Genomic DNA, 18,546 nt, shown 5'->3' with positions numbered 1-18,546 from the left:
GTTACAGTCCATGGGGTCGCAAAGAGTCAGACAGGACTTAGTGACTAACACACACACACCTTGGCATGCTCGGCAGACACAGAGAATTTGCTTTGAGAGTGTTAAGGAGCGATAAGCACGCTTTTCAATTGTAAAAAGGTCTTGATGTAGTTAATCCCACCTGTCAGGCAACGTGGAATGGCTGCCTATTAAACACCGCCCTCTGAAATACATCTACTTTAAAGTGAAACAGAAAGTGACTCTTCGGTGATCATTAGGATTTTGTTTTCTAATTTTGACGTGTGCCACCTTTTAAACAGTGTTGCTTCTAGTTTGGGAGAAATTATGTAAGTCCTAGAAATAATGATTAAGGAAGAAATTAAGACTCCATTTTGAAAATTTTTTTTCTGCTTTTAGAAATCAAAGAAGATGAAGCAATTGTAGAGTCTATTTACCACTAAACAAATGCTAAAAGACCCTTGGCTTTATTTGAAGATTCCTCAACCTCTTAATTTGTCAAGTTTCTGGTTTTGTAAATTTATTAAAGACAGCTAGTATAATTTGGATATGAACTCTTAAAAAAAAAAGTCCCACTTTTCGCTACCTAAAATTCCTTGAGCTCTGCAATGTACAAGGTGAAAAAGAACTTGAGATTGAAAAAAAAAAAAGCATGGGAAGGACGGCTGTCGACACCTAGTGTACAGAACCTGGCCAGACAAAGATGCTGCGAGATGACAGCCAGGTCAATGTCGGGCTGGGGACTGGGGAGCAGAATGAAACCTGGACCAGCCAAGCAGCATGGCTGAGTGCCAGGCGCAAAAGGCATCTCGGCAAAAGTTATTTGCTGGGGTCTTCCCTGGGGGTCCAGTGGTTAGGAATCAAGCCTACCAATGCAGGAGACACGGTTTGACCCCTGGTCTGGGAGGACCCCACGTGCGGAGGGGCAGCTGGGCCCTCGAGCCACAGTTGGTGTGTCATGTACCACGACGAAAAGATCCCCGCGCGACACAAACAGGCTTCCTCACGGTGCCACTGAGACCCAGCACAGCCAGATGAGGATTAAAAAACAAACAGTAAGTTATTTGTTGAATATTCATCCATCTTGCTCTTTGATCACAGTTGTCTTTGCTGAAGATATCCTAATGGATTTCAGTGATGTCCACTATCAATTAGGAGAACTCTCTGCCTGAATCAAATAGAAGCAATACAGAAACAAGTGCCAGGGGTTAGGTGACATTCAGGGCTCTTTGAATGTCACCTTTTAAAATCATGGATGATCATGTATGTCTAAAGGTAGATTATCTAATTCATTCAAGACAGACTTGATATTCTGTTTTTTGCTGAAACTGTTTTTAGTAGTGAACTTATAATCCTTAATGTATTTTTTATAAGTTATAACAGGAGTAGGAATGTTAATGGGCTTTCCTGATAGCTCAGCAGTAAAGAATCCGCCTGCCAATGCAGGAGACACGGGTTTAATCCCTGGATGGGGAAGACCCCCTGGAGAAGGAAATGGCAAGCCACTCCAGTATTCTTGCCTGGGAAATCCCAAGGACAGAGGAGCCTGGTGGGTTACAGACCATGGGATCACAGAATCAGACACACGACTTAGCCATGACAATGTATATTAAATATCCATCCCTCTCAGGAAATTGTGATCTTGAAAAAAACCTAATCAGGGAGGAGAGCTTGGCACACCGGGTGAGTGTGTAATTACTCAGGGTAGCCACTGGGCAGCAGCATAGACCAGAGGAGGATGGCTAACGCCAAGTGGTCAGAACAACACAGCAGGTAGTGAGGTTGCCGGACACGTGGGGGGTGGTCTATTACACACCAAGTTCCACAATTACACAGCTGCGGTTGTGTTGTATAATCCACAGCCAAAAGTCATCGACACTGAGGCTGTTTGCTCTGTTGCCTCAGATTCCACTGCTGTGAAATCGTCAACGTGCCTCCCCTCTCTTGGCAACAGACTTGGCTTGGCTATATGTGTATTTAAAAGCTTATTTTTCTTCCCAGAAGCAATATGGGATGCTCAGGTAATGAGTTCTTCAATTAGAGAGTATCTCCGGGCACTAACAATATTACGGGAGAAAGATGAGATATACCGAGTCCTACAGATGACAAAACCCATCTCGCTTCATCTGGCCCGAGCTGGCCACCTTGTAGGTGCCCTGACCCCCGCTGTCAAGATCTTGGTCCAGGGTCTTGACCACGTCCGTCACCCCACCTGGGACATATTTCCTCCAGGACCCTTCATGGAGGATTTCCTGACACCTAAGTGTTCCTAAGTCTGCCAGCCCTGCCCACAGCCGGCTGTGGGTTCTGAAGACAGAAACCAGGGAGGGGGGTTCAGGGCAAGGCATAACATGGCCAGCTGAGCTGAATGAGGGCCACGGGGCTTTGGGAGAGGGCCCCCTTTTGTGTGGGAGGGATGGTGGGGGAGGGGGGGGGAAACAGATGAAGGAGCTGAAACGAGGCCCAAGAGTGAAGCTGGGTTTATCTTCTGTGTATATTCTGGCCAAGTGTTGAAGGCAAAGGATTGAGAAATCCCCTGGTGACCAAAGCTTTGGCTGCACTAAGCTTTGAGTATCAAGGTTTCCTCGGTTTGTCCTCTTTCAGTCATCCAAGTCATCCCTCACATTCAATATCGCCTCTTCGCCCCAAGGCTGTGCTTCCCGGGGCTGCAGCCCTTCGCCCTGGGGAGGCCGAGCAGCTCGAGATCAAACCCTCCGACAGCACCTGGTCAGTCCTCTCTCCCGCGGAGACAGACAATTCCAAACAAGTCAGCCATCTCCGCCGCCTCTGGGCTGAAACCACTTGATTCTTTAAAGCACAGTTCTACTCCTTAAATGTTTTGAAACTTATCACTAGAATGCGGTTGAATGCCTCTTGGGGAAGTTGTTTCATGTGTGGTCCCTTTCTGCAGCCGAGGCTGTGGGCCCCTCTGACACAGATCGGGAGTGAGGTCTCTGCTAAGAGGAGCCTCGCAGCGCTGTGCCCCAGTCCAGGGCCAGCGTGTTAGCTCGCCACCATCTCTTCTGACTTTTACCAGGTTTTGTGGGAAAGAGCTCGGAAAGAGGTGGCTGGGATCTTGGGTTATGGAATGGAGTTTGGCGTTGATGCAATTCCCCCAAGCAAAGCAGAGCTGACTGCAGTTACCAGGACTCTGAGCCCCCAGGGGTCTGAAACCTGGAACAGAGACCCTGGGGACTTCAGACTCAAAGGGCAGGGTGAGATGGAAAGAAGTTTTATACTTAAATTTGAAAGAAAACCCACACCACTTTTAATGCAAAAAAACGGTTACAAGGAGACTCCCAGATTGTACCTAAATGTTTTTCTGTAAATCCTGTTTAGCACGTCACGTGGTCTAATTATACCAGTTAGCTACACTGGTTGATGTTTTTAATTTTTAATCTTTTATTTGAGGTAACATCATAACGGGCAGAAAGTACACAGCCACTCACTATGCACGAAGATTTCTTCTCACAGGGCCGTGACGGATTCCACCCAAGCTACCTGTCCCAGAGGACAGAGCCTCCCGGCCACGGACACCCCAGCCGTCTTCTTCACCTTTTGACCTGCCCTGCCTTTGGAAGCGAGCACAGTGAAGAGCCTCAAGTGCAAGATACAGAATGTACGCTGCACCAGAACCTTTCCGTCTCTTAAAATTGGCATCTTCAATCTCCTTTCCATACAAAACTTTTCCCTCCCTCTCACCAAAACTCCAGCGTTTGGCTTCTCTGGTGGCTCAGTGGTAAAGATTATCCACCTGCCAATGCAGGAGACACAGGTTCAATCCCTGGTCCAGGAAGATGCCACAGAGCAGCTAGGCCCGCGGGCCACAGCTACTGAGACCTGCAGTCCTCAGCAAGAGGAGCCGCCGCAGCGAGAAGCCCGAGGGCCCCTAGAGCAGAGCTCTCGCAGCAGAGACCTCGCCAGCCAAAAATAGATGAAAAAAAAGTAAAACGTGTGTTGTCGCCTATAACTGGGTTCAGATGTAACTGTTCTATTAAAGTCAGAGACCTGAACTTGGACAACCAGCGTCCCTCTCCTCCTCTAAACCTAACGCCAACCTTCTGCCTTTCAACGGCTCCTGATGCTGACGTGCCACACAAGGGCTGAACACCTCTCTCACTGTGTCTGCAACACCTTCTTCCGTGGGAGTGAGTCAGTCTAGCAAACACCTCCCCTCCCATCTCAGCAATCTTCAGCTCCCATTCAGACCTCCTTCTAGATACACTGTGCTCTGAGCAAACCTGGTTTCCCAAACTTTGGAGTCTGGTTTTCCCCCTAGAAAGCCTTTTTAAACTTTCCCGCACCACAGAATTCCCATTCACCTCTTTGAGGGCCTCCAGTGTTAAAAGCACCAACGAGCTCCTTGGTGGCTCAGTGGTAAAGAAAGCTCCTGCCAACACAGGAGACACAAGAGATTTGGGTTTGATCCTTGGGTCAGGAAGATCCTCTGGTGTAGGAAATGGCAACCCACTCCATTATTCTTGCCTGGAGATTCCTATGGACAGAGGAGCCTGGCGGGCTGCAGTCCACGGGGTTGCAAAAGAGACAGACCCAACTTAGTGACTAAACCACCACCAAAACCATGACGTACCCAAGGGGACACGCCCATGTTGGTAAGAGTGGGACTGAAAGTTCAGTCCTCTTATATGATGTGATAAAGCCTCTTAGTACAAATCATTTGTTAACAACAAAGGAACAAGGCATTACAAAATTCACTGCCTCAAAGATATCCAAAGGCTATGCTAGAGATGGCATGAGCTTAATGTCAGTTACTAAAGTCCCCAAATTTCACGGCACTCCAACAGAAAACAACCACCTCGGGATCCCTGATGGCTGATACTGTGGTCCTTTCCTGGCCTCGGCGCTGAGCCCTGACACAACTGCACACTTAAAAAAAAGTTCGTTTTGGACCTTTTTAACAGAACAACTAGCTCCTCCTCCAGTCTTCCTGTTTTAGTAAACAGCAACCCCGTAACTTAACAGTAGCTCAGGCTAACACCATGGAGTCATCCTTGCCTTCTCTTTCTCTCACAGCCTCCATCCAATCTGTTAGCGGATCCTGTGGTTCCTACCTACAAAACATCTATAGAATGTCATCACTAGTCACTGCTATGCATTGCTACCATCTTGTTCCAAGTCATCTCTCACCTGGGTTACTGCAGTCTAATGCTTGTTTCTTTACTGTTTTTTGAAGGATAATTAAACAGGAAGCATCTTAACCGCGTGCTCCCTCAGTTAAGCCTACCTACAGGCAGCCTGGATCAGGGGTACTCCCAGTAGATCCCCTGGGAGCTCAGTAGAAATGCACTTTCTCCTGAACCAGAAACTCTAGGTCGGGCCCAGCTATCAGTCTTAACGGGCTTCCCAGGTAGCTCAGCTGGTTAAGAATCCACCTGCAATGCAGGAGACGTCCTGCATCGGGAAGTTTCCCTGGAGAAGGGATAGGATACCCACTCCAGTATTCATGGGCTTCCCTGGTGGCTCAGATGGTAAAGAATCTGCCTTCAATGTGAGAGATCTGGGTTTAATCCTTGGGTTGGGAAGATCCCCTGGAGGAGGGCATGGCAACACACTCCAGTATTTTCTTGCCTGGAGAATCCCCATGGTCAGAGGAGCCTGGAGAGCTACAGTCCATGGGGTCCCAAAGAGTTGAACATGACTGAGCGATCTCTCTAAACAAGCCCCCTAGGGGAGCCCAAGGTCACTCACGTTTGAGACCCACCAGCCTACAGGTCAGACCACTTGGTCCCAGCATCCAATGCCTGCCCAGCAGACATGCACCCTAACTACAGGGGCGCAGGAGGACCCGCGAACTTGCCATCAAGGTCCACAAACGCAAACTACGATAGGAAGCAACACAGCCCTCACCTCTCCCTTCGCCTTGGCAAGGTGGCCTCTGGGGCTCTCCTTTCTCATCTGTGCGTGAGACCGACGTTTCAGGCTTACGACTCTCAAAGACCGAGTTCCTTCTCACCTTCTCCTTCTCTTCCAATCTCAGCCTCAGGGCGGCCACCCTGGACAGAATTTTCTTCTTTACCCCCTCAGCTAAGTGTCCACTTCCTGGGGTTTTTTGCTTCTCCTTGACCTCCTGTGACTTCATTGCTGCTGGCGGGGGTGGACGGCTAGCTTGGGCTGCCACGGGGCCAACCTTCTCCTCCTCCCCCGACTTTGTCCCATGGCCCAGGGTGGAGCCCTGTTGGTAGGGGTCCAGCAGCATCTTAGGAGCTTTCACTGACGCACGTTCTCCGGAAACAGACGCCAGGGGCCCCGCCGGGGAACCAGATGTGCCTGTGGGTTTGGTTTCCCCAGCGGGGGGCTCCTCTATCTCATGTTCCTCAATTCTGTGGCTTCTTGAAAAGTCTGTGATGCCTCTTCTTTCAGGAGAGGACGTAAAAGGCCCCCGGGTGAGACCACTGGAAGAGGGCGCTTGCTTCCACTCACTCTTCATAGCTCGCCTTTCCTCTGAGTCAGAAAAGGCACGCTTGTGGTTTCTGGGCTCCACGGAGCCCTCCTCACGGAGGTCATCACTCTGAGCTGTGAAGCTGTGAGTAGTGACTCCAACAGATGGGGGGGTCACCCTGGCAAGACCGCTAGAGAGAGCTAGGGCGGGGGAGACTAATGCTGCTCTGTTGCTTTTACTGCGTCCAGGCCCCCCTGAGCGCCTCTCCCTGTCTTCCTGTACTCGGCTTCTGGTGAGTCCCCCTGGCATCGCCTCCCCACCCCGCACAGGGCCTGGGACTGGCAAAATGGCAGAACGCATGTCCCCCTTTGCTCCGTCATGGTGACTTTGTCCTGCCTCCCATCCCACACAGTCCCCTTGGTTTTGGTTGGTGCCGTTTTCACTTGGAGGGGTTTCCCCACTTTGCTGGGGACACGGAACTTGCAAGATGGCAGGTTGGACTTCCAGTCTCTGGTCCAAGTGTCCACCCTTTGGTTTATTCTCCACTGCGATGGCCCCCAGTGTGGACTCAGAAGGCTCTGGTGGTTCCACCCTGGCCCAGCCCACACTCATTTCATCAGTGGGGTCCACAGAGGACTCCAAGATGTTAGGGCAGGACAGGAGCTGCTTAAAGAAGGCGGGCCGATCCCTCTTGAGTCGGTTTTCATCTCGATTTTGGCTCACACGGTTAGCATTTTCCTTCCTTCCAGTTCTGAAAGCCTCTGGGAGCAAGCCTGTGACACAGACTTTCTTTCCCTCTACAGGGTCCACAGATGACTCCAGGAATCTGTGTTGGCTCAAATACTGGGAGGAAAGACAACTCCAACTTGCACAGCCAGCTCGTTCTTCCCTTTTATGGATTTTTCGGTTATTAGCAATTGCTGAGCTATACTCTACCTGAGGATTGCAGGCTGATGCTGTCTTAGAGGGGCCCGGTTTAGGCACGGCAGCACCCGCCTTTAGAACATCAGGAATTGCCCGGATCCTGTCAGGAATGAGACCAGCGTCCATCCCCTTGAACCCAGAATCTGTCAGCTGTCCCAGTGGCCAGGTTTCTGAAACAGAAGCCTCTAGAGTTATGATCTTCAGCTTTTTACCTGCTTCCCAACATCCTGGACTGCTCTCTTTAGACTTGTCCAGAAGGACATTAGAGAGAGGGGGAGCTTGGCTCAGAGGCTGACAGTCATCTTTCATTGGAGATTCAGCCACCACAGACACACGAGTGCCCGAGCTCTGCCCTCTCCTCTCTGTGGAGCTGGCTGACGAGCAGTCTGAGGGCACCAAATTTGTTTCCACTTGTCCGACAGATGTCGTGGGCAAAGTTTCTTGGAAATTATCGTCAGAAGAACCCTGCTGGACCCTCTCTGCCGTTTCACTTCCTTTTTCTTGGAAATTCTCTTCAAGGGTCCTCGTGTCTGCTCTGTGCCCGGTCTGGCTCTTCTTTCTAGACAGGTTATTAATCTGAAGCAGGGAACTGCCACCAAAACCCTCTCCCTCTGGGAGTTGAGGAACTCGGACATGGATCCCAGGTCCACTGGGAGCCATGGGTCCTAGCTCTCTTGAAGATTTGATTGTGGAACCATTAAAAACATGAGCCAACTGTACACTGGAAGGAAGTCGAGAAGCATTTCCATCTGGTGCCCGAGGTGAACTCTCCTGAGAGCCACCTGCATGGCTGTCCCCAGCAACTGAAACAGTGAGGTATTTGGGTGGGTGGCCTTTTGGGGCAACGGAAAGAGCGGATGTGTTGCTATTCACCCCGGTCACCTCAGAACATTCAACGTTAGCAGTTAGTGTTGTGGGCTCCTCCTGAGGAAACTTCGCTACTGAACTATGACCTGCCGGTATGTCTGCCGAGTCCGGGGCACCAGGGCTGGAGTTCTCGTCACCTCCTTCTTTGGCCCAAAGGGAAGAGCTGCTCTCTGGAGATAGAGGCCATCTTTCCTCAAGGTCCCCTGAGTGGCTGGGGCTCAGCCTCTCCTGGCCAGCCTTTACTATGGAGGCCGACGTGGAGGCAGAACCCTCTATGTTGGCTAGATCCTCCCCGGTGGCACCTTTAGTGGCTTTTTGTGAGATGTTCCAGGTGAAAGTGCTGATGAAAAGAGGGGAGTCGGGAGAGGTTCTCTCGCCACTGCTCCCGCACGTAGTCTGGGGAGGCTCAGGACCTCGTGTCTGAGAGAGAACGTCCAGAGTCTTGTCATCGGGAGGACATAAATCAGGTGGTTTGCTTTGACCTGCCAGCTCTAAGTCCAGGGAGCACATTTCTTGAGGCAAATGTTTACCAACTGGGGCTCCAACCGGAGAGCCCACGGTATCACACGCTTCCTGGCCACCTGCTTCAAGACGCTCCAGGCCACGCGTGGCTACTCCGTCCCCTGGCCCAGCGCACCTGGTCTCCCGGGCGGGGACAGTATGTGCAAATTCAGGGGACGCAGAGGCAGCCCGGGGCTGGGGGGGAGGCCCCGACAGCTCACAGGGGGACATGGCTTTACCGCTGGCTTCTGGGATGCTCAGCGCACGCCCCAGGTCCATGGCTTCACTGCTGGCTTCTGGGATGCTCAGCGCACGCCCCAGGTCTCTTCCAGAACGTCCGAGCGTGTTGTCACCTTGGTTTTCTTCATGCCGTGCCCCTTGGGTACAGCCGTCTACCTCCGGGTGTTCGGCCAATAATGCACTTTCTTTGTCGATCCCTCCTAAGTTGGGGAGGGACTCTGTTGTGGTCCCAGGAAAAGTAGGCTCCTCCCCAGTAGGCTCCGAGAAAGCCGGCATGTGGCTGAGAGAGATTCGCTCCCTGACTGTTTCCTGAATTTGTACCTAGAAGATGAAAAGTGGTATTAATAGAACTGTTTCTGGGAGATCCACAATAGGCCTAACTGCAATCCCAAGACTGTTAATCCTCGATGACTCTAGTTAACAATGAGAGTAGAAGGAATAATTGAGATCTAAACAGTAATTCCCGAACTCTCTAGTCGTGAGACATCTTGAAGAAATGCAACTCTATGTTGCAAGAGATCCTCAAATTCCCCATTATAAGTAAAAGGCCACCTGACAATCAATTCTTTTTTCCTTCTCAGGAAAAAATATGGAATTTATGTTAAATTATTTGCTAAACTTTTGATTAAGTCACAAGAGTTCATGTGAATCTTTTCAGGAACTTCACATGATCGTAAGTAAAACATGCAGTGCCTGTAAAGTAGCAAAAAGGAATTTTTAGATTTTTTAATTGAAGGATAATTGCTTTATTGTGTTGGTTTCTACATCAACATGAATAAGCTCTAGGTCTATACACGCCCCCTGCCACAAAGAGCAATCTTTGTCCCCTGAGGCCAGCTTGCTGGTTGATTACTGAGAAGGTGTGCCCTTGAACCCACCTCTAATGAGGCAGTGGTGTTATGACTGGTCTTCGGCACTGCCCATCATTCCTGCCCCAGGTAGGTTAAAAAGTCTTAAAATACTGCTTGCTGCCAGCAGTGATTCATCTTTCCTTGCCTTAAGGATACCTTAAGTTAAATTTTCATTTACCTCAGATTTTATTGGTGTAGAAGTGCTAACTGAACAAGAAATTCTGTATAGCTTCCCATGCTGTGAACTCCATGGGTGCTAGAACCATTCGTCGAGTCAACAAACATTTAACAAACACCTCCAGTGTTGGTAAAGAATCTGCCTGCAATGCAGGAGGCCCTGGTTCGATTCTTAGGTCACGAAGATCCCCTGGAGAAGGGAAAAGCTACCCACTCCAGTATTCTGGCCTGGAGAATTCCGTGGACCGTATAGTCCATGGGGTTGCAAAGCGTTGGACTGAGCAACTTTCACCCCAGTGTGTTAGAAAGAACCCCAGGTGATGGGGACATGTGACAAGCAAAGCGTCCAGCCGCAGGGAGCGCCCACTCTGTGCTGAGACACAGGTTGTCCCTAGCAGGGGCTCTGTAATCACGTGAAGGAATCAGTATTGAACACCACACACCAGCTGAGTCAGATCTGCCCAACTTCACCCCGTTACACCTCTACGTTTGAAAGACTTTGGGCTTTTGTCTGCTTCTGTTCTGGGGACAACTATTTTAAGAGACTAACCACAAGCAGGGCCCACCGCTGGCTCACATCCTGGTGTTTCTAAAAAGCAGCAGTCTATACATTTTCCATTGTGATAAATGGAAGTGGGAAAATAAATAATTTCCAGTAAGCAAGCAAGGTTTCTTTTGAGGTGTCCAGGAGTGTGTGTTCATGTTTTCCCTCTATAATACCTATAACATGTAGAGAATGTTCTTTTCACTTACTAATTTGGTTCAGTTTCTGTGAGCTACAGCGCAAACCTTCTGAACGATTATGCATAGAAAGTGTGGGCAGCTTCCCGGTCATGATTTGAGATGTGTAGGGAGATTATTTTATTAAAAACACCAAGACCCTCTTCTGAGCCTTCCTCCCCTGCCGGAGTTTCCACCACCTATGTCAGCCCTTTATTTTAAGATCTTGCTATCATCACAACATCAGTGCCAGCCAGTTAGGGATGGACTAGATGCCATGTGTAGAATTCCCTGCCAGGCACCGGACAGTTTTTTCCAAAGGGCTCCAGTTTAAAAAGCCACTGTTCCCTGGGATGTTACCATACTTTCCTAGTTATTAGAGTTATAGGCGATAGCTAAGAGGCTAACGCCTGGGAAAAATGAACACAGGACAAGCAAGCTTTGACTAGGGTAGTCTGGTCACTGGCGTGTTACAGCCATGGTGTGTCATGCCTTGATTTATGAAAGTCATGTTCCTACTTACTACCATACACTCGTGTTCCTCCCTCTACCTTTTAAAATAAAATCCTACTTTAAGATAGCCTAGTGAAGCCCCACATGTAAAGAAACATGGCAAATCCTTGACCATGTAAAATTCATCCACTTGAATATTTACTGAGCACTATAAACTATGTCAAAGCCTTTAGTCAAAGGATCACAATATTGTGGATCACAATAAACTGGGAAATTCTGAAAGAGATGGGAATACCAGACCACCTGACCTGCCTCTTGAGAAATTTGTATGCAGGTCAGGAAGCAACAGTTAGAACTGGACATGGAACAACAGACTGGTTCCAAATAGGAAAAGGAGTACGTCAAGGCTGTATATTGTCACCCTGTTTATTTAACTTCTATGCAGAGTACATCATGAGAAACGCTGGACTGGAAGAAACACAAGCTGGAATCAAGATTGCCGGGAGAAATATCAATCACCTCAGATATGCAGATGACACCACCCTTATGGCAGAAAGTGAAGAGGAACTAAAAAGCCTCTTGATGAAAGTGAAAGAGGAGAGTGAAAAAGTTGGCTTAAAGCTCAACGTTCAGAAAATGAAGATCATGGCATCCAGTCCCATCAATTCATGGGAAATAGATCGGGAAACAGTGTCAGACTTTATTTTTCTGGGCTCCAAAATCACTGCAGATGGTGACTGCAGCCATGAAATTAAAAAACGCTTACTCCTTGAAAGGAAAGGTATGACTAACCTAGACAGCATATTCAAAAGCAGAGACATTACTTTGCCAACAAAGGTCCATCTAGTCAAGGCTATGGTTTTTCCTGTGGTCATGTATGGATGTGAGAGTTGGACTGTGAAGAAGGCTGAGCGCGGAAGAATTGATGCTTTTGAACTGTGGTGTTGGAGAAGACTCTTGAGAGTCCCTTGGACTGCAAGGAGATCCAACCAGTGCATTCTGATGGAGATCAGCCCTGGGATTTCTTTGGAAGGAATGATGCTAAAAACTCCAGTACTTTGGCCACCTTATGCGAAGAGTTGACTCATTGGAAAAGACTCTGATGCTGGGAGGGATTGGGGGCAGGAGGAGAAGGGGACGACAGAGGATGAGATGGCTGGATGGCATCACCGACTCAATGGATGTGAGTTTGAGTGAATTCCAGGAGTTGGTGATGGACAGGGAGGCCTGGTGTGCTGCAATTCATGGGGTCGCAAAGAGTCGGATACGGCTGAGCGACTGAACTGAACTGATATACCAAGCTGCTCTAGGCACTGGAGAAGCATCAGCGAATAAGGACTGCTGGGCTTTGGGACGTTAGGTTCAAGCAACCGGCCATACAAACTGGTCCCACTGCTGATGAACCATTTAGTCCACGTTGTAACCCACGGGATTTTTCTCAAAGTGGCACTTCTAAGAGCCCAATGCATACTTGCCGAGGCTCACAGCATCAGTTTCAAGGTCAGGCTCCTCGGAGGCCAGCTCAGAGAAAGGGAAACCACAGGCTCACACCTTTCGCATGAGTCAGACCTTTCAGGAGGCACTCTCTTGGTTAAATCATTATGAAAGACCTCCAGCGAACGATTCACCTGCTGCTCAGCTCTTCTCATCATGGAGTGAGCAGGGAGACTCGGGCAATTGTTAACGTAGGAAATATGTTCTCATTCAGGTGAGGACAAGGGTTTCGGGCTCTCGTCGGAAACCCAGCATGGTGTGTGGACTCAGAGGGCTAGCCACCTCGGCTTCAGCTTAATCCCACATTGCGCACATGACCCCTCGTAACCGCGTTAGCCTCTCTGACCCTCGGTCTCTTCCTCTAAGGCTAACCACACACACGTCAGCACTCTCCTGTCAAGTGCCTGGCACCCACTGACACTCGCTTCCCTTATTCTGTGAGAAGACAGTCATGGCTGCAGCAGAAGACACAGCACCTCTAAGGAGCGGAGCAGTGCTCTACAGGCTTTATGCTGGCTTTCTCATTCGAGGGGTAAAATAAATCTGAGATACAGATGCTAGCATCTCTTCACTGATCTCAATACCCTGGGTCCAATCAGGAAACAGAAACCATACAGTAGGTCAGGTAACGGAAGCTGAGTAGCAAGAGTTGTTAACGGCAATAGAGGAAGAGCTGGGAGATCTTGGAAAAGCCCACAGTGCCCTAAGGGAGGGACAACCCTGAGAAGGGACCGCTTGCAAGGGGCATAGACCGAGCCGGGAAAGGTGTAATCAGGCCACCAGGTAGCAGAGAATTTGCTGGTCTGGAACTGCTGGGCAAGCCATACCCCACTCCCTCCCATGGGCAGGCAGGGCGCCAGTGGTCAGAGGGAGTCAGGGGCACACAGGAGCAGTGGGCAGGTGGGCTACCCCTGGCGGGGACAGTAAGAGGGAATGACAGAGGCCTGCGTTGGGAGACAGTGCACGCTGGTGCGAGCAGGAGGGTTGGCCGTGCAGAGTGTGGTTTCGGAGTAGAGAGGATTGCAGGGCAGTTACATCCAGGCCAAGGCTACAAGGCCGCAGATGGACCAGGGTCTGGGTCCTGTGGCTGCAGCCGTCTCCCCAACCCATGCTGCAGATGGGAAGCCTCCTCCCCCTCCCCTGCCTCCACTGTGAGCTTCACGTGGTGCTTACTTTAAAGAAGTAGGAGAACGAAACTGATCACCAAGCGTGTATTGAAGGCTGCTTCCAGACCTGAGAGGCAGTAACGGAGAACCAGCATGTGAGGTCACTGAGGTCAGGGGTTAGACGTCTGCCCCGGGTTCCCACAGTCAGTGACAGAACTCAGATTTTAAGCCAAGACTGACTGATTCTAGAAACTGTAGAGAAGTGACACTCAGTCGTGTCTGACTCTTTGACAACCTCCTGGACTTTAGCCTGCCAGGCTCTTCTATCCATGGAATTCTCCAGGCAAGAATATTGGAGTGGGTGGTCATTCCCTTCTCCAGATGTCGAACTTGGGTCGTGTGCATTGCGGGCAGATCCCTCACTGTCTGAGCCACCAGGGAAGCCCCAGCTGATTCTAAAGTCCTTTCCAACTCAGGTTTTCTAGCCAAGAGAAATTAAAGCAAACCCCACCCAAGGGTTGGGAATGCCCTCTAATTTAAACCCAGAACTTCTGAACTGCTGAGACACATTGAGTATGAGACTATAGTGGTCCTGCTTCTTATGACTGCTTACTTATCAGCTTCCTCACAAGCTCTAAGGGTAGGAATGGGTTGTTCTTTGCTGAATTTTCGGAACCTTAGCACCTAGTAGGGACTCTATTGTGGAATGAATGAACATGAATGAATTACAAGGAGGGGGAAGGGTAGACCAAACTTAGTAACACCCCCAAACCTAGTTTTAAAAGCAGCTTGAAAACTTACACCCTGCTTGCACAATAGCCTCCAATCCCATCTCTAGCCAACATGCTGGGTTCTATAAACACATTGTTTCCATCTGTTAGCCTTTCCAAAAAATTCTGCCTCCTAGGTGAGGCTCTGATTCCATGGAAGGTGTGTAGTCTCTTCACTCACCCCATGAAGTTCGGGGGTTATCTTCATTAGTGGGCGTGTCCTGGATGCCACAAAGGACATGACACTAATTTGAGTAACTAACAATAGAAGGTGGTATGAGATAAGATCCCTCTTCTCAGATAGCTTATAATCCAGCTGAAGAGACAAGATGTACAAAGGGAAAGATGAATAGCAATTCTTGACGAGTTGTGCTAATGGCCAAATGAATGGAATTTAAACAGTTCTGTTCCAGGAGTGGAAAAGTCATCACTGAATCCTCTTTCACTTGGAGAAGATTCCTGCAGTGCACAAACCAGAGGGTGCTGTCTTCCATATCAATTCTTAAGATAATTCTTGGATACTTCCAGTGCAATCACAGGAGACTTCTCTACTTCATTAGAGTGGGCAGATATGGTAGACACTTCTGGTTGACTAACAGCATGCTCAACCCCCTTTTCTCCCTTGCCACTTACAACTAAAGGAAGCTGGAAAACCACATGTCCTCCCAGTCTCCTGCGTAGCTAGAGGGGGCCCGGGGGTCAGTTCTGGCTAAGTAGTAAGGGGGATTCCAATAAGGAACTCTTAAGGAAGTTTTGCTTTTCTTATACAAGATACAGACCTGGTGGGTAACTTGCCTAACCCCTCCTTCTTCCTGTGATGATGATGCCTGGTGCTGCGATGATCACCTTGTAGTCATGAGGTAACCACAAGAATGAAAAGTCATACTCGAGCTGGTGGAGCAAAAAGGATGGACTTGGGAGGTGGCAGCTATCCTTAAGCCACTGGATCAACACTGAGCCCTTCTACCCCCCGACTTCTTGTGTAATGAGAAGTCCTTATGTTTACAGCCACTGGTCATTGGTTATGCTATTAACTGCAGCTGAGAGCATTCCTAACTGATGCTAAAGGAAAGTATATGTCTGAAGGATGAAAGAAAAGGCACATTAGGTTCACCTGGAGCCCTTCAGCAGGCACTGGGCAGCTTCAGGCAGGGATTAGTTTGAAGGACAGTGTCAAAAAGGGCATCGGGTGTAGCTCCTGGACTGCGTGTCTCGGGAGCTGGTCAAAGTGCCAGGGGATCAATAGGGCCTGGGGCAAGGTGAACTTGAAGTAGGAGGTGGGGGAAGAGGACGGGGAAATGTGAGAAGATGGATCAAAGGAGAGGCCATGGTTCTAAAGGCCACATGCACCCACCCAGAGCCAGGAGAGCTAAGCCCCTTAGATCTTTGCTTCAGCTGGGTGTTCCTGCCATAGGCAGCCATGTCCCCCCAGGCATGGTACAATTTCCTCTCTTTTTAGACGCTCCCTGAATGTTCTTTCCTCTTTATCTGGACTAGACACAAATAGCCCCATATCCTCCAACAGCTGTCTGCACATCAGTTTCCCCCTGCAGTTCCAGGAATTTTTAAATGGGAGCTTCCCCACTCCCCAGCCTCCTGGCTGGCTGCAACCCCACCCACGGCTAACCTTTCCCAAGTTATCTGCTGAGCCCTCACTATGGGCCTGGCGTCATTTGTCATTCGATAGATCAAATCCATACCACCTGGGGACGTGGAACTGAAAATAGCCCGGGTCCCCTAGCCAAAGAAAGCTTAAAGGCAAACCAGAATATTTCAAGAACTTGAGTTTATTTTTAGGAGTTGCTGGGATGTCCAGAAAGGAGCTTCGCTTAAGGCTGTGAATGTGAAAACACAAGGTGGAGGTCCCACATCTGAAATCCCCAATCCTGGGAATTCTCTGGTGCTTCAGTGGTTAGGACTCCACGCTTTCACTGCTGAGGGCAAGGGTTTGCTCCCTGATTGGGGAACTAAGATCCCACAAGTCGCACAGCGTGGCCAAAAAATAAGATCTCCAGTCCTGAAACACCCTCTTCACTTGACCAGTTTTCATTCCAGACCCTCCTTGATGTTAGTTCAGTCACCCTGTCGCGTCTGACTCTTTGCAACCCCGTGGACTGAGGAACACTAGGCTTCCCTCTCCTTCACTGTTCTCCCAGAGTTTGCTCAAGTTCACGTCCATTGAGTCGGTGATGCCATCCAACCATCTCACATCCCTCTGTCGTCCCCTTCTCCTGCCTTCAGACTCTCCCTGGAGACAGGAAATCTTCAGCCAGCTGTGGTTGCCACCCTACCTGATTTCTTGGGAAAGTCAGGTTTTTGAAATACCAATTTGATTTCCTGGGAGAGGACTGGTTTCCATGATGTACATACACCCTTTCCTAGAGCTTACAGGCTCTGTGCACAGAGCTATCTTTGTCTGGTAACATGGTGTGAGCCAGAGCACAAGCCAGGAGCTTGCGTTTTTGTGCATCTCAGGTGATGGAAGCAACAGCACCACCACCACTAACGATGCTCACCAAGCCCTGTGTAGCCCTTAACCCTCAGTAGGCACTGCTCTAAGCACTTTTACATTAAAACATTTAATGTTTGCAAAATGACACAGAAATGTGTGCCTTTAAGACTTAGGACTGGGTCATGTTAAAGAGAAATATACCAGTTATTCTAACACATGAGACCATTCTGTGGTAAACTCCAAGCATCAGTTCAGTTTGTGACCCCATGGACTGCAGCATGCCAGGCCTCCCTGTCCATCACCAACTCCCGGAGTTCACTCAAACTCATGTCCATTGAGTCAGTGATGCCATCCAACCATCTCATCCCTCTGTCGTCCCCTTTTCTCACCTTCAATCTTTCCCAGCATCAGGGTCTTTTCAAATGAGTCAGTTCTTCAAATCAGGTGGCCAAAGCATTGGAATTTCAGCTTCAGCATTAGGCCTTCCCAAAGCATAATGGCCCAGAAAAGCAACTGTCTTCCTTCCCCATGGACAGTTTTGTTTTGCTGCATCTGACAGTTTGTTGGGAGATGAGAGCTTTGATTTTCACATACCCATGCGTATGTGCTAAGTTGCTTTGGTTGTATCTGACTTTGCGACCCCATGGACTGTAGCCCACACCAGACTCCTCTGTCCATGGGATTCTCCAAGGCAAGAATATTGGAGTGGGTTGCCATGCCCACCTCCCAGGGATCTTCCTGACCCAGGGATTGAACCCATGTCTCCTGTGGCTCCTGCATTGCAGGCGGATTCTTTACCGCTGAGCCACTGGGGAAGAAGCCCTTCACATACACAACTAGAATACACACAAACATACGCAGAGTCAGGAAGGCTAATGATTTTTCTTGCATGCTACCAAGCATCTCTGGACACTTGGGTGTTCTGCTACATGCCAAACAGCCTGACATTTGAGGTGAGAGGAAAGGGGAGCAGGGTGACGGATGGAGCAAGCGGGCCTCGGAAAACCCAGGTGTCGTCCTGGAAGCACTCCCTCATGGGCAATGGTTCTGGCAAAGTCACTGGCTCTGAGGCGGTTTCTTCCACAGTAAAATGAGAGGGCTGGAGTGTATCTCCTGGCCCCCGCTCTCCTTGGTGTCCCATGACCTGCTGCCATGGAAACAATACAAACGCTGAAGTGGGGCTTAAACCTCACCTTCCACTTGAAGCTACGTTTTCCCTTTGACTCCTAAGGCTTCTAAGATCTGCCTCAACTAGGAGGGTTGATTAGGGGAAAGGACACATACATAGACTGAGTCAGGATGAGCCAGTGAGGGCCCCCAGCGGATCAGGGGAGAGAGAGTGGGCTGGAGAATGGCCCCCAGCCCAATTCCCAGCTCGTGTCTGGCTTCACTCACTTCTGCTTCTCCTTCCTCTACGTACCAAGTGCCCCATCTTTTCGGGGGGCTGCACTGTGTCAGGACACGGGCCCCCAGTTGGTCCTGCAGTGTTGTGGAGGCTCACAGCGCTGGTCCATGCCAATGAAAATCATCACAGCCACACAAGGCAAGACCAGCAGCTGACAGCCTCTGCACTGAATAGTCCTCACTGGGGTTG

General features: G+C 49.5%; 1 protein-coding gene across 9 annotated transcripts in view; it reads right to left on the bottom strand.

Moving 5' to 3' along the window:
* Window positions 1–18,546, bottom strand: part of ALPK2 (alpha kinase 2) — a 157,801-nt gene that overhangs the window by 35,851 nt on the left and 103,404 nt on the right. For 8 of the 9 annotated variants that reach the window (XM_006073381.4, XM_044934633.2, XM_044934636.2 and 5 more), the window contains one exon: window positions 5,866–9,250. In XM_006073381.4, coding sequence (XP_006073443.4) covers window positions 5,866–9,250 — 3,385 coding nt within the window. The remainder of the gene's footprint in view (window positions 1–5,865; window positions 9,251–18,546) is intronic. The other variant, XM_044934637.2, reaches the window with a different exon arrangement.

Source organism: Bubalus bubalis, chromosome 22, assembly GCF_019923935.1.
Source record: "Bubalus bubalis isolate 160015118507 breed Murrah chromosome 22, NDDB_SH_1, whole genome shotgun sequence".
Lineage (NCBI taxonomy): Eukaryota > Metazoa > Chordata > Mammalia > Artiodactyla > Bovidae > Bubalus > Bubalus bubalis.
The sequence above is the reverse complement of the archived record's forward strand: the minus strand, read 5'-3'. Positions and strand labels throughout refer to the sequence as shown.